At 51.5% G+C, this 15,231-nt stretch overlaps 1 protein-coding gene across 7 annotated transcripts in view; it reads right to left on the bottom strand.

Annotated features, from left to right (window-relative positions):
• CRTAC1 (cartilage acidic protein 1) overlaps positions 1-14,976 on the bottom strand; it is a 157,934-nt gene extending 142,958 nt beyond the window's left edge. For 4 of the 7 annotated variants that reach the window (XM_040486083.1, XM_040486082.1, XM_040486080.1 and 1 more), the window contains exon 1: positions 14,800-14,973. In XM_040486083.1, the coding sequence (XP_040342017.1) occupies positions 14,800-14,823 (24 nt within the window). In that variant the 5' untranslated portion in view covers positions 14,824-14,973. Of the gene's footprint in view, positions 1-14,799 lie in introns of all 7 variants that reach the window. The other 3 variants (XM_040486077.1, XM_040486078.1, XM_040486079.1) reach the window with 3 other exon arrangements.
• Between the last annotated feature and the right edge of the window lie 255 nt (positions 14,977-15,231).

The raw sequence follows: 15,231 nt of genomic DNA on the forward strand, positions 1-15,231 counted from the left end.
TGGCAATCGTTCGTGAAGATGTGGAGGAGTAAGACCTTTGTGTATTGCTGGTGGGAATGTAAAACGGTACAGCTACTGTGGAAAACTGCTATGTAGCAGTGCCTCAAAAAAAGCCCCAAATACAATTGCCATGTGATCTGGCAATCCCACTTCTGAGTTTACACTGGAAAGAACTAAAAGAGGGGACTCAGACAGATATTTCTACACCCATGTTCACAGCAGCATTATTCACAATAGCCAAAAGATGGAAGCAGCCCAAGAGTCCAAATGGGGAAACAAAATGTGGTCTATACATAGAATGGAATACTAGAACCTTTGGAAAGGAAGAGAATTCTGACACATGCTACAACATGGATAAACTGCAAAGACATTATGCTAAGTGGAGTAAGCCAGTCACAAGGATACATAATCTATAATTCCACTCAGATGCAGTACCCAGGGTAGTCACGTTCACAGACACAGAAAATAGGATGCTGGCCGCCAGGGCTTGGTGGGGAGAGGAGAAACGGGGAGTTTGTGTTTAATGGATAGAGTTTCAGTTTGGGAAGATGACAAATTTAGAGACGGATGATAGTGATGTTGCACAACAATGTGAATGCACTCAGTGTCACTGACCTGTACACTTAAAAATGGCTAAAGTGGCAAACTTTATGTTCTCTCAATATATATTAGCACAATAAAAAAATATAGATGTCTGGTCTCATACCAAGAGATTCCCACTTAACTCGCACCGGCTGCAGCAGGGGCATCAGAGTTTTAAAAGCTCCCATGTGATCATAATATGTTGCAAAATTCAAGAAACACTGTTCTATACGAGTGCCTCAGTACTTCTCCAACTTTTATGTGCATACGAATCATCTGGGGGTTTGTTAAAATGCAGATTCTGACTAGGTAGATCTGTAGTAGGGTCCAACATTCTCTAGTTCTGACAAGTTCCCAGGTGACGTCAATGGCTCCAGTCTACAAACTGCACATTGAATAGCGAGGAACAGCTATCCCACAGCTCCCAGGCCAGAAACCAGGGTATATACTACAGTGAAGGTACGAGATTAGTTCCAGAACCTTCTCCTCCGTCTCCAGATCTAAGGAGCTGAAATCAAGGGAGGGTTATGCAATCCACAGGGCTGCAGGCTCAGTTTATCCTTATACGCTCAAAGTACTAGCTGTCTTCAGCTTGAAGTTAAATTACCACACTTGATATGGAGTGACAAAGAAGGATTCTGACTCCAGTTTTGCAAAAAAGTGAGGAGAGGGGAAGGGTTGGAACTGGAGGGGGGTCAGGTCAAGGAGAAAAGAGATAGCTACCATCAAAGGCTTAAAGAAAATGGGGTATGGGCAGGAATTTGCAGGCAAGATAGAGATGCATGGGGCGCCTGGGTGGCTCAGTTGGTTAAGCGGCCGACTTCGGCTCAGGTCATGATCTCACGGTCCGTGAGTTCGAGCCCCGCGTCGGGCTCTGTGCTGACAGCTCAGAGCCTGGAGCCTGTTTCAGATTCCGTGTCTCCCTCTCTCTGACTCTTCCCCGTTCATGCTTTGTCTCTCTCTGTCTCAAAAATAAATAAGCGTAAAAAAAAAATATTAAAAAAAAGACAGAGATGCATGCCAATGTGTTCTTAAAAACCATCATAGTGCCTGGTACTAGTAGGTGCTCAATTATTATTTGTTAAATGTACAAAGGAAGGAATATGTCCAAATGATAATGTGAACCGGCAGAAATGGCTTGCAAGTTGTCAAACACTTATTTAAAAATTGTTCTTTCCCGAAAGCAATGCTTCTCAAACTGTAACGTGCTTACAGATCACCTGAAGATCTTGGTAAAATGCAGATTCTGATTTGGTAGGTATGGGTGGGGTCCGAGTTTCTGCACTCTAACAAAACGTCACAGGATGCCTCTGCTGCTGGTCTGCAGACTTCACTTTTAGTAGCAAGGCTCTAGACCAACGGTTCTAAACCCTAGCTGGCCAACAGAATCACCTGGGCAGTGTTTAGAAACACACTGTGGCCCAGCTCCTTCATCCAGTTCTGATTACATCAGTCTGAGGTGGGGCTTGGGTGCTGTATATTTTTAGAAGCTCCCCAGATGATGTTGATGGGCAGCCTGGGCTGAGAACCACTGCCCCAGGCACATGGTCCTCAGATATCCGGGAGTGTAAGCTACAATCTGATTTAAAGTGAAAAATGTTTCTGCTACCAAAATTCGTCAGCAGCTTGTTGAAGTATCTAAGAAAGCCTGCTTAGCTAGAGAATGTCAAAGGAAGACGTGAGATGCGGAGTTTGGGGAGGAAAGCCGAGCGGGATGGGACCGCCTGAAGCAGCGGCACAGCAGGCACCCGGAGTGACCTCACATTTTACATGGCTGACTTGGGAAACCTCCTGTCACACCACTGTGAACATCTGAATCTTGTGGGAGAGCGTGGAGAAGTTAAAAATAGAATTAAAAAGTAGGTTGAACTGAATTTTTTTGTTTTCTTGAATGCTCGGGTATTAAGTGCCTACTATGTATTCGAGCGCTGAGTGGTGCCGAGCGGTAGGTTAAGCGTGTCAGTGCAAAGGGCGGACGCAGGGGTAGAGCGGCCTGGAGGAGGCGACGCTGACTCCCAAAGGCAAAGCTTGAGCAGGTGGGGGAGTGGGGCCAGGGTACCTGTACCTAGCTAGATAAGGAACATGGGCTGCGCCTGCAGGGGAGGAGCGGGCAGGGGCAGAGAGGGGTCTGTCTTAACAAGGGCAAGAGATCGCAGAACTTGTGTTTCAGACAGTGAGAAGAATTGCTTTGTAATAATAATTAAAAAAAAAAAAAAGCTCTCTAAGCAAACTTCTTGAGCAATCCTCAGCAGGATAAAAAGAGGGAAAGAAAAACCCAAAGCCTGGAGTCAGGGACCTGGATTTGGATCTCAACACCCGCCCCGCCCCACAAACTAGGACCTGGGGCATGTTCCTTAATTGTTCAGATCTTCAGTGTCCTCCTCATCTGTGAGGTGGGAATCATATGCCACACCAAGGTTTCAAGGGTTAGGTGAGCGAGTGAGCACCTGCCGGGGGCCAGGCAGGGCAGCGCTGCTCACCGCTCATTTCCCTTCCTTTCACACGGATAGTGTTAGGTTAGATCGTCCTTAGACATTGGCTGGGGGTCACATGCAGCCAAGCTCAGTTTTCTGCGGCCTTGGGACTTTCCTGAATTGGGTCTGAAAACTGGTAACGAAGCAACCTAGATCTCGGATGTGGGGTCAGGCAGCTGTGGGGAGAGGCTTCCAGGACAATTTTCAGGGCAAGCAGTTCTTTAGCAATTATCGAAAGAGCCAAGGGCACCACCCCGAGATCTCACAAAAGAAGAGCCCGGAATGCTTCAGATGTTGGGAATGGGCAGAGAGCACAGACCCTTTCCAGACATTGTAGGAGGGCATAGTCTCACTCTACAAAAGAGCTCTGGATGCTTCGGATGTTAGAGATGAGCAGGGAGCCCAGACCCTTTCCAGACACTGTAAGAGGGCAGAGGCTCCAGGGAGAAAGAGAGCTGTGGGGTCACTGTGCCCTGTGCAGGCTGGGCCACCAGATCTATGCAGAGTCCCACGGAGGAGGGCTTGGAACTAAGGCATCTTTGGAGAAGAGGCAACAGAAGCCGTCTTGGTTTATTTACCCATAGCGACACTCCCTGTGGACCCGTGATGAGCCTGGGATTCTGCTTGGCAGCACTAAGGTCACAGGGAGGAAGTCAACATTTGCAGTACAGGGTGAAGGGTGCCATGGAAGAGGACGCGCAAAGAGAAACCTAACTTAGCTCGGCTGGGGTGGGGGGCGGTGGGGGACTGGAGTGCTTCCACACAGATAGGGTGCTGTAGCCACAGGTTAAAGATGTTAAGGAGGTAGCAGACAGGAGAGGAAGGAGAGAAGGAGCAGAGAGCAGACCCAAAGGTGTGGAGGACCCGGCTGTTAAGCCACCCTGGCCTTCCTGGCCTTCTAGAACTGTCTATTTATTTACTTATTTATTTGTAACTTTTTTATTCATTTTTGAGACAGGGAGAGACAGAGCACTAGTGGGGGAGGGGCAGAGAGCAAGGGAGACACAGAATCCAAAGCAGGCTCCAGGCTCTGAGCTGTCAGCACAGAGCCCAACGCAGGGCTTGAACCCATGAACTGTAAGATCATGACTCATGGGCCGACGTCAGACACTTAACTGACTGAGCCACCCAGGCGCCCCTAGCACTGCCTATTTAAAGGCCCCAATCCCCTGATCATGAGTTGGGAGGAAGCATTAATTTCCCAGTCCGGAAGTTTCCATCCAGAAGACCTTCCACTTGCCTAGAGCAAGGGTTCTCAACTGGGGGCAATTTTGCTTCCCCACCTGCTCCCTGGAGTATCTGTCAATGTCTGGGGATATTTTTGGTTGTCAGACCAGGGAAGGGGGGTGCCACTGGCATCTAGTGGGTAGAGGCCAGGGCTGCTGCCAAACTTTCTAGGGTGCAGAGGACCGCCCCCACAACAAAGAAGTGTCCAGCCCAAATCACCAACAGGGTGCGACTGAGAACCTCCAGTGCTGGTGCAGCATTCCCAGCCTCCTTTCTCCCCCCAACTCCTCCTCCTGAGGGCCTGAGCCGGGACTCACAGACCAGTCAGTGTGCAAGAACTGGGCAGGAGAGCCCTTTATGGGCCTGCCTCCCTGCAGAGGCTGCTCTCTGCCCAGTGCTGAGATGGGTCAGGCAGGCTGAGTCCTTCCCTCACCCGCAGGGAGGGCTGCAGTGAGGTGCCCCACAGACCCCGCTCTGAAGCCTGGCCTTCCAAACAGCGGTATCTGTAGTGACCGTGGCATTCTAATCTCTGCCTGAGGCTTGCCTCTCTCCTCCCTTTTTCCTCCCCCTTCTCTCTCTCAGTTGGTTCTGAACCTGAGTAAGGAGGGGGGATGCTCTTCATTGGGCCCCTTCCAACCCCAACACTGTCATTCCGGTTGGAAATGCGGTGTCATAATTGGTTCTTGCTTCTTCCTCATTCCTCACACCTGCTGGATCACCACGTCCATGCTGCTCCATGGATATTTCTCAAAACTGCTCGTTCTTTCCACCCCCACTGCCGGAGACCAGCTCCTCTGTCTTTCACCCGAACAGTGGCAATACTAACTACCCCCTTCCTCTCAGCTCCCCCACTTCCACATGCCTATCAGAGCTCTGTTTCTAATCTCCGAACTGATCACATCTCTCTTTAGCTTAACTCATGGGACTCTGTACACCAGGCAAACAGATTTCCACTGCAATTTTGCATAACAAGTACCACATGAGGAATGGCTAGTAATATTAACACTTACCTAACTACTGACTAGGTGCCAGGCACTACTCTAAACCTTCACCGAGATGATCTCATTCAATCCTCATAGTAACCTTGTGAGGTAGGGGTTGCTGCTGACCCCATTTCACAGATGAGGAGACAAAGGCATAGCGAGGTTAAGTAACCTGCCTAAGGTCACAAAGCTAGTACGTAGTGGAGCCAGATTTTTTGTCTAAGCACACAGGCTCCAGAATTGGTATTGTGGACACTACACTAGACAGACACCTTCTCTCACTATACCAAACTTGTCTTAAACCAAGTGAGATGGGAACGCAGTGGAAGGAGCAAGCACCATTGCCTGCGGTGGCGGGGGGGGGGGGGGGCAAGAGAGAGGCAGTGGTGAGTTGGCCAAGGGGAGAAGGTGGAGAAAGTGTCCCGGGCTGAGGGGCCGGCATGAGGCGTGGACAAGCAGGCTTGTGCTGTGCAATGAGGCTCTGTGTGGCTGGAGCACAGGATGGGGCAGGGCAATCTTTGGGAAGGAGGGTGGCTGAGGAGGCTGGAAAAGAGAGGCGGTCTCATGAGCAGTACTAGCCAGAGTGGGTTAGGGAACCACCCAGCTGGGGGTGGTGTGTTAGAAAGCCCAGTGTAGCAGTGGGGTGTGGAGGAAGCCATGGGAGGGTGCAGCTGGAAGCTGAGATGCCAGCTGGGAAGCAAATACTGTGCCCAAGTGGGAGAGAAAGCTGGAGGTGCCCCTCAGTCACTCACTCATTTATTCATTCCATATTCCTGCACACCCACACCGTATCAGGCACTGTGCCCAACACTGGGAAGACAACTGAGAACAAACAAAAGGCCTTGCCCCACGGAGTATATGTTCTGAGGCCTCAGTCATGGGTGTCTCTCCACCTTGTCTCTGTCCTCATCTTCTGCATTGCCAAATGCTAGACTTTCGGAGTCTGCCCCCCCCCCCCGCCGCCCCCCACCTGATGGCCCACCAAGTCCTATGCATCTTCCCCAGCACCCAGAAAATATAAGGTTTCCTTCTCTTTCCCTCTACCTGGGGAAAACACCACATGCTGCCTGCAGCTGCACTCAAGGATAGGAAGCAGACTTGGTCCTGCTCCAGAAAAGCCAGAGGAAAACTCAGGGGACCCAGGCTAGGAGGTGCCACAGAGACTAGCAGGCTAATGAAACGGGGTTACCGAAAGCGAGAGGACAAATGGAGTCTCCTAGCCTTACGCACAGCAGGTGCCTCAGAAGTATTGTTAATTGCTTAGACTCCCTGGTCTGTGAAACGCGAAATGAAATGAGATAATGCCTGTTAAGTGCTGAGCACAGTGCCTGGCAAACACAAAGTCCGCACATGGTAGGTGACGGTAACAGCAATCACACTGTTACTACTGCTAACAAATGTTGAATGAAGGAATGCAGTTCAGGAGGTGGAGCCCGGGCCCACCAGGTACTCCCCTTCCAGAAGTAGTTGCCAAGGTTGAATGGAATGCCTGCGGACTGACTGTCAGACTTCGAGACATAGGCTTCTTTCTGTGACTCATTTGTCTTTGGCTTCTTCAGCACTGCCTTCCACACACAGGACCCCTCCATTTACTGACATATACACACACATGCATGCTCAAACAGTAGATGCCCATGGGCCAGGTCAGAAATGACAGCTAAGGCATGGCTCCTGACCTCCAGGAGCTTATAGTCGAGCAGGGGTGAGGCACAATTCAGAGGGATAAGCTCAGAGCAGCAACAGGTACAATGTGCAGCTGTAGCCCGTAAGAGGAGGAGTTGTCTAGGGAGGCGGGTAGGAAGGGTAGGTAGAAGCAAGGAAGGAAAACTGAGATTCCAAGGGAGCTGCATTCCAAGTGGATTTACAGATCAAGGCTTGGGTGCACTAGGCAAAGGCAGTTGTTGCTGGAATGCAGGGTCGGGGGTGTGGAGTGCAGGGTGTGGGAAAAGGTGGAGGCAGCAGCTGTGGCCTGTGGAGCCTGCAATGTCAGGAGCCTGGAGTCATACCATGGGAGAGGCTTTGGCGTTGGCTAAGACATGATCAGACTTGCATTTTATTTAAAAAAAAATTGTTTTTTTTTTTTTTAATTTTTTTTTCAACATTTATTTATTTTTGGGACAGAGAGAGACAGAGCATGAACGGGGGAGGGGCAGAGAGAGAGGGAGACACAGAATCGGAAACAGGCTCCAGGCTCTGAGCCATCAGGCCAGAGCCTGACGCGGGGCTCGAACTCACGGACCGCGAGATCGTGACCTGGCTGAAGTCGGACGCTTAACCGACTGCGCCACCCAGGCGCCCCTAAAAAAAATTGTTTTTGATGACAAAGAGCGATTTCGATTTGGGGCAGCAGTGTTCAGGATGGGCAGGCTGTGCTTCTGAAAAGTGAGTGAGCTTCTGAAAAGTTTCACAGAGGGGACTGGCGTCCTGGGGCAGGGCAGTGGCATGGCACTGGACGACCTCCAGACTTCTTTTCCAGGCCTAAGAGTCTACGGGTCAGGGATTTTTGTTTTTTTTTGTTTTTTTCCTAAATCACTTAAAATGCATTAGTGGACCTTGCTATTTAGAAGCATGCCCCTGGGAATCTTTTGGTGAAGCAGTGATTCCCTCCCTAGTCTGTCTTCAGTGGAAATCCAAATTCTCATCTATTCTATCAGCTGAAAGCAAAGTCATACTTACACTGAGCTTCCCTACAGCAGCCTGGTGGGAAGGTGGAGGGAAGGGTAGTGAGCGCGTGGAGGGTGGTAAAGAGGAGGAGAAACTCAGCCTTGCCCAAGGCTCAGAGCCTGCCACCACCTTGTAGGGTGGGCCCTGCCTGAACTCCTCAACCCTTGCTTGAGCAGTGGGACCTTGAGGTCCCTAGAGCCCTCTGGGAAGAAGGAGCCAGAAGGAAGACTGGCCAGTTTGGAGATCCGCTTTCATACCAAGAGTCACCTCTGCCCCAGAACAGCCACTCACATTCACTTATTTATTCAAGCAGCCACGGAGTTCTTCCATGTGCCAAGCACCATGCCAGGAACTGAGGTTATCATGGCTAAGAACAAAAGACACAGTGCCTGCCTTGACATTGTTTACGAGGCAGTATTTCTCCTTCTCAGGGACTCTTGTGTCCCCACTTGCAAAAGCCTCCTTGGACATATATAGCTTCTCAGAGGAGAGGTGCATGATTACGATTTCCAAGAAAGTCTGTTCTTAGAGACCAGGATGAAAGGGAATGCGACGTCACTTAGACAACGAATCTGTAGGTGACAGAAAGGGCCTGTCTGCTTAGCTCCTCTGATTACAGGGATTGACCAGAGTGTAACCTTGATCCTCTAAGGAGAGACTCAAGTGACTGCCTACCTCCACTCCTCAGCGCACAGAGAGCGAGACCAGAGATGGGCCTTCAGTGAAAAACACCAACCGAGGCCGCTCCTATCAATCTTGAAGGAGCTTTTCTGCCCATTTAGGTGGGGATGGGGCTCCCAGGCCTGTTTCCTACCCAGACAGTTGAGTCAGGATTCACCTGGCACAACAGGTCCTTATAAAGAAGACATCAAAGGAAGGCAGGGAAGGGATGCTGAGGGAGGAAGCTCACTTGGGGGCTGCTGTCCAGGCAGGTGGAGGCTGCTGTTAGGGTGGAAGTCCCCACAGTCTCTCCCTTGGTCAACGGGACACCTTGAGCTCAGCGGTGATTCCCATGACCTTGTCACTGTACTTGTTGGGTGCAAACAAAGATAACAGTAACTAGAAACAACAGGAAGGGTCATTTTATACACTCTCTGTACTTGCAATTCTTCTGTGGCTAATTAAAGTAATATGTCAAAACGTCCCTTGGAAGAGATCTTTAAGAATTTGTCTGTTAAGTAAACAAGGTTTTACTAATTAATGACACGCCTTCTCAACCCTCCGGTGAAGTTCTTTGCAGAACTTCCCTGTGCCAAGAGGGTTGAGCAGGAAAGGGTGAAGAAGTTCCCACCTCCCCCTCCCGGAGGGAGAGGGGACAAATCCAATCGCTTGTCATTTGTGGAGCTATCAGTTTGTCCTCCGGATGTTGATCAGATTTCCTGGGCTGGAACCAACTTACAGGGCCAGGGTACTGGAATTTTTCCAAGAAGAAAACGCTTTGCTTCTTACGAAGTCAACATGATGTCTTTCAAGGAAAATGTTTATCTTCTCCTTTTTAAGTGTCTAGGGTTTTTGAAGGGCAAATCTTTGTACTTTTCTCTAAAGATAATGATTATGATGTACTTACCACTTGCTAAGACCACCCGCCATCCACACACACACACACACACACACACACACACACTCAAAGAGGCCTGGGGGTGGGGGAATGATGCGCCCAATGTTACACAATGAGTCAGTGGCACAGTCAGAAATAGAACTTTCCAAACTCCCAAATTCTTAATAATAGCAATATTAATAATAGTCTCTTTATAATTTTCTAAGTGTTTTCACAGCTCACAGTGAATCTTCACATCTTTGAGAGAGTAAGTTGGTCTCAGCAAACAGCAGATCTGAGTTCCAGACCAGCATGGCCGCCCGCTTGCTGTAGGACCCTTGCTAGTTTTTTTACCTCTCTAGATCTTAGTGTTCTCAACTGTGAAATGGGAGAGCGGGATGAGAACGCATCTGAAATTCCTCCCATTTCTAGCATGCTACGATTCTGTGTGGTACTGCTCCAGTCCAGGTTCCGCAGCCTGGCATTGCTGACATTTTAGGCCGATTTTTTTGTTGGGGGGCTGTCCTATGCATTATAGGATATTTAGCCTCATCCCTGGCCTCTACCCATTGGATGGTAGTAGCACTCTCTAGCCCAGTGGTGACAACCAGTATCCCCAGATACTGCTAAATGTCTGGGAGGCAAAGTAGGCCCCCTAGTCAGTGCCAAAGAGCTTCAAAAAGGTCAAGATCACGAGTGGTTCAGTGTGAACTTCCTGTCCCCAAACCCTTCACACCTTTCTGTATGGTTTTCAAATACAGCCCCCAAGTCCTTTGCTGCTTCTCATTTCTTAACTGCCCTAAGTGGTCCAGGGTGTGTTGGGTGTGATAATAAGCCAATTGATTTCATACTTTTTCCTAAGGAGAGTTCACAGGTTTATGTCCCCTAAGCAACCAGCCAGGCTCCCCAGAAATCCCTCGCAGAGCCCCGGCTGGCCTGGAAGCCTGTATCTGCAGCCTGCAGGAGGCTCGGTGAGCACAGATTTGTCAGCACTCTTAAATCACTGGGCTCAGGGAAGGCTTCTCCCAGCACAAAGATCCTTCCTTAGGAATCAATAGCTCAGGGCCCTTCATCACATTCAGAATTATCCTGGGACCTGTAAAATTTCTTTTCCCCAAGTATGGCAGAACCCCCAAACAAAGCCCCAATGTGGGGGAAGAAAGAAGGCAAGGAGGGAGCCCTGCCAGGAAGGCCTTGTCCATCAGCCCAGATGTTGCTGTGAGCAGAGGGCTGATATGCAAACCTGGACACTCGGCCTCGCTTGCTTGGAAAAGGAAGCCTCGGTGTGGTTCCCAGTGATCCCACAACAATATCCTCTTCCAGCTGAATACCTTTTTATGTCTTACTGAGGGCAGAGGCATGTTAGAGACTATCTTCCTTGCTCTTCACTGTCTATCCTACCCTCATCACAGGACTGCCATCTTCACCATTTTGCAGAGAAGGAAACTGAGGCGTGCAGAGGTTAAGCAGTTTGTCCAAAGTCTCTAAGCCAGTAAGTGCGGGAGCCAGATCCTAAGCCTGTGTCCTTTCTACTCCACGGACTGCCTTCCCAATGAGAGTAGGGTAAGGGTCAGCCATCCAGTGGGGCTCGCGAAACGAGTGGCTTCTTGATTTCTCAGGGTCTAATACCACTTCTCAAACTCTATGTCCTCTCCTCCATTAAACCAAAATCTAGAGATCCTATGCTACAGCCATATTGTACGTAATTATATTCCTCTCCTTATCCAGACTAGACCAAGCCTTGGGAATGCAGGTACATTTCTTCAGCTAGAGCCGGGAGCTGGCGTGGATCTCAAGCACGGTCTCTCAGAACCCCACTTCTTAAAGGAGGGGCTGTTGCTGTCTGGTGGTCCACGTAATCTTACTACCTCCCTCCCCCCTTGAAGACTAAGACCCAACTTGCCTGTGAGCCTGGAGGAGAAGAGGAAACTCAAGCATCTTCCCCGGCAACAAGCATCCCTTGGGTGAGCTTTAGGGACAGAAGAGGATCTGGCTCTCAGAATTCTGGGGCTTGGCAGGCACTAGTTCCTTCTGAGGGTCGCCACCAAGCCCGCTGAGGCTCTGGGAGGAACCCAGAGGAGCTCCATGCAGTGCGCAAAGGAACGGGGTGGGGAGAGGAAATGGAGGGGCGGCCCACAGGCTGCTCAGCAAACCTCCTTCCCAGGGCCCAGCTCAGATGTCGACAGTCAGACTTACAGAACAGAAAAAGGGCAGTGGAAATGGTAGCATCTTCCAGGTCACCCAAGAAGCCCTAATACGAGGATGTTGCAAAAATAGAACATCCTAGCACTCTGACCTTGAGCTGGGAGCAGCAAAGATGGGGAAATGGGCAAATAACTGTTGGGAACTCTCCACTCCACCCAGTATCTGAGTAAGGGAGGTGTCAGCGGCAGTGGTATGATGCAGGACAGGGAGACCCTACTCCAGCACGCCTTTGTGAAAGAAAGGAAGAGCTTTGACTTGGGTTTCAAGGCCACAGAGAGGGACTGGGCACTTCTGATTCCTACATGCATGGACGGAGAACTGGAGTTGCTTTGTCTCTGCCTAAAAGACTGCTTGGAATAATGAGATAAGATAATGGACGAAAGGGAAAAAAACGATTAGGAATTTCTATTACCTGCATATGTACATTACAAGAACTTTATCTGCTCCTCACTCTGAATAATTGATTTGAAGACAATTTCCCCAAATTTACTAATTTTATTAATTGACCGATGTCAGCAGCTACGAGTACCTAGTGTGCCAAGAACACACGTCCATCTCCATAGTAAAAAGGGAGGAAGCAGGTCACAGAGTGGAAAGAGCTCTGAGCAGAGAACTGGAAATCCTGAAACCTCATCCAGTGTCTTCCATCAAAGAGCCATTGTGACCTTGGACCAGACACTCGCCTTCACTGGGTTTCAGCTTCCTCATCTGTAAATTAAGTATGCATGTGAAGTGCTGGGGATGGGATGAGGTTGGACTAGATGCTCTTCAAGGATCCTCCCTTCTATCCCTAATGCTCTTGGACTCCAGGAGCTGCTAACAAGTTCAAAGGACACACCAGAACCAAGCACAAAGGAATGATCTCAGAGAGCAGGTGGGGCTGAGTACTAGCTCTCTGTCCTTGGAATGTTGTACGTGCATCTGCCCCATTGCACCTGAGATGGCAGGACCACCTGATGTCCAGGAAGCCTGTGGTAGAAGGGCTTCAATCATGAAGGTGAGGGTTGGGGGTTGTGGTCTCGGCTTGCTTAGAGGTTTCGTTACCATGGTCAGTGAACAGCAAGAAGTGGGAAAAGTCTTGACCTGGGTGCCTTTGGCGCCCCCTACTGGACACCAAGGAGCCTGCTTCACCTTTAACCCCTGATCGCTTCAGCAGGCAGCAAGGAAGATTGAGAACAGGAGACTGTCATAAGCACTTTCATAGTACTGCCTTTGTTGTCCCTGGTCCTCTCTCCACAACAGCGTATGTTTCACTCCCTAGAATTACACAGACTATTGGTCCACACATTTACAGGCAACCTGTGCAGGATGGGACATCTTAAGCAAACATCAAGATGCCACAAAATAAACATCAGGGTTCAGAACACCAGGTGCAACCCAGATGGAGAGAAGGGAAGAAAGAGCAACAAGCAGGTATTTCGCTGCACAAATCCACATTGGAGAGAAGGTGTTGGGAAATGTAGCAGAAAACGTTGACTGCAGGCAGAGAATGGAGCTGGGTCTGGGGTTATGGACTGATAACCCCCCTAAAAGATCTCCAGGTTGAAGCAGCTCCTCTAGGAGTTCAAAACACCCACTCATGTTCAGGAATGGTATACAGGTGAAGGATATACCCCAACTGAGGAGCATGCCTTTGACCTTCTCCAGAGTCCATCAGTGCCAACTGGAAACCAGAATATTCTAATTGTGGTCCACTGCGCCAGCCTCAAGACCCTAAACCCCCTTCATTGCTTCTTAAATTGACTTTGGGACCTGCTGCCAGAATGATGTTCTTCAGCCAGAGAGAGAGAAAATGCTTCCTCAAAAGGCATATTGGAAGAACTACCATGTTCCCACTTTTCCATCCTCCATCATCCCCTTCCTCAGGGCCAAGAGTGACGTACAGCAAGACTCTGAATTCACTCTGGTTCAGTCTTGGGTATGTCCAGCCGCAAGGCATCAGGGTAAAAAAATCTCCCATCAGCAGCATTTGTCCCCCCACGTGAGTTCCCCAAATTCAAGGCGGCACTACAGAGCTGTCCCCCATTCTTGGAACCTTTTCTCCTTCTTTTCCACCCGGCTTCACTTGGGAAGTCCTGCACCCATCCCAGAAGACATCTCAAGTGTGACTCGAGAACGTGTCCTGCCTGGAGAGCAGAAGCACCTCCTGGGACGCACAGGAGCCACACTAGGTGCACACTCCACCACAGGCGCCAGCAATATTCATTAGTCATTCCCTGAGGAAGGGGAGTGCCCCCACCCCCCTCCAACCCCAGGAGCCTTTCCCGACCACTCTGGGAGGCTCCCATCCAGGCTGGGATGACTTTGGACTCTTGAGTTGGTTTCTGCAGAAACGGGACTAACCAGGGTTCCCAACTACTGTATGTACTGCGAAGAAGCGAGCTGCATTGTTGGGCATGCCCCTAAGTCTGGCCTGCTGCCCCATCAAAGCCTCCATGTGCCCCCAAGGGCCGAGGAAGACCCCCGTCCCCCCCTGGAATGCCTGAAGCTGGTTTGCCTGAAACAGGCTGCGAGCGAGGAGACCACACCTCGGTCCAGCAAAGGCAGCTGGCAGCTACGCTGCTCGCGGGGCTGGCTCCTGGAGCTCTCGGCCACGGAGCGCTGTGCCTAGGAGCTCGGCTTCCCCGGGGAAGAAGCACAGGCTCCCCGGGGCTCTTCCCCATCCTAGCAGCGTAGTGGGTGAGCTACTACTGGTCGAGGCCAGTAGCTTCCCCGGCTCGGAGCTGAGCCCAGCTGGGTGACTCCCAAATACCCCCAGCACATCTTTCCTCACCTGCTCCGCCCCCCTGGCAGCCCCAGTGCCCCCCTCCCCAAACGGCTGACCTCCAGGGCGCCCCCAACATCTTCCCTGCCAGCTGAGTGGGCTGTCGTCCGCACACCCCCGCTCCCACCTCTCCTCCACCTCCAGCCCCGCGCCCGCCTCGCCCCCAGCCCGCGGGGGAGGCTCCGCGCGCCGGTCGAGTCCTGCGCAAGTTGGACACACAGCCTCCGCCTTCAGTGGCGGTGTCCGTCTTCCCGGTTCCCCGGCGGCATCCCCGCCACCCCTGCGGGCGAGTCGGGAGGGGCGCGCAGAGCGGGAGAAACTTTCTCCGCCTGAGGGAGTGGGGGCACGGGAGCGGGTACTCACGCCGAGGTCAGTCCTCGGAGCCATCTTGGGGCTCTCTCAGCCCCACCGCCTGGGGGCGTCGGAGCGCGGGCACTCACTGCCTCCTCCTCCTCCGCCGCCGCCGCCGCCGCCGCCGCCTTCCAGCTCCCAGCCCCGGTCCCGGGCTGGCCTCGAGCCTCCCGCCCCGCCACCGCTCGCTCGCTTTATACAACTCCACTCGAGCGCGCCCGGGCTTATGTAAAGGCTGGCGGAGACCCGCAGCCAATGGCGCGGCAGCTGGAGCGGGGGGGCCCGGGGCGGGGGGCGCCCGCACGGCCAATCGCGGCGCGGGGAGCCCGGGCAGCCGGTGGGGGGAGGGGACGCCTCCCCGCGCTGATTTAGGAGCGGGGATTGCGGTGGCAGCAGCCGGCAGCCGGGCCGGGTCGGGCCGGCGCGGCGCGGCGGGCGCTGGGG

This window comes from Herpailurus yagouaroundi, unplaced genomic scaffold, assembly GCF_014898765.1.
Source record: "Herpailurus yagouaroundi ecotype Mexico unplaced genomic scaffold, PumYag 163, whole genome shotgun sequence".
Classification (NCBI taxonomy): Eukaryota; Metazoa; Chordata; class Mammalia; order Carnivora; family Felidae; genus Herpailurus; species Herpailurus yagouaroundi.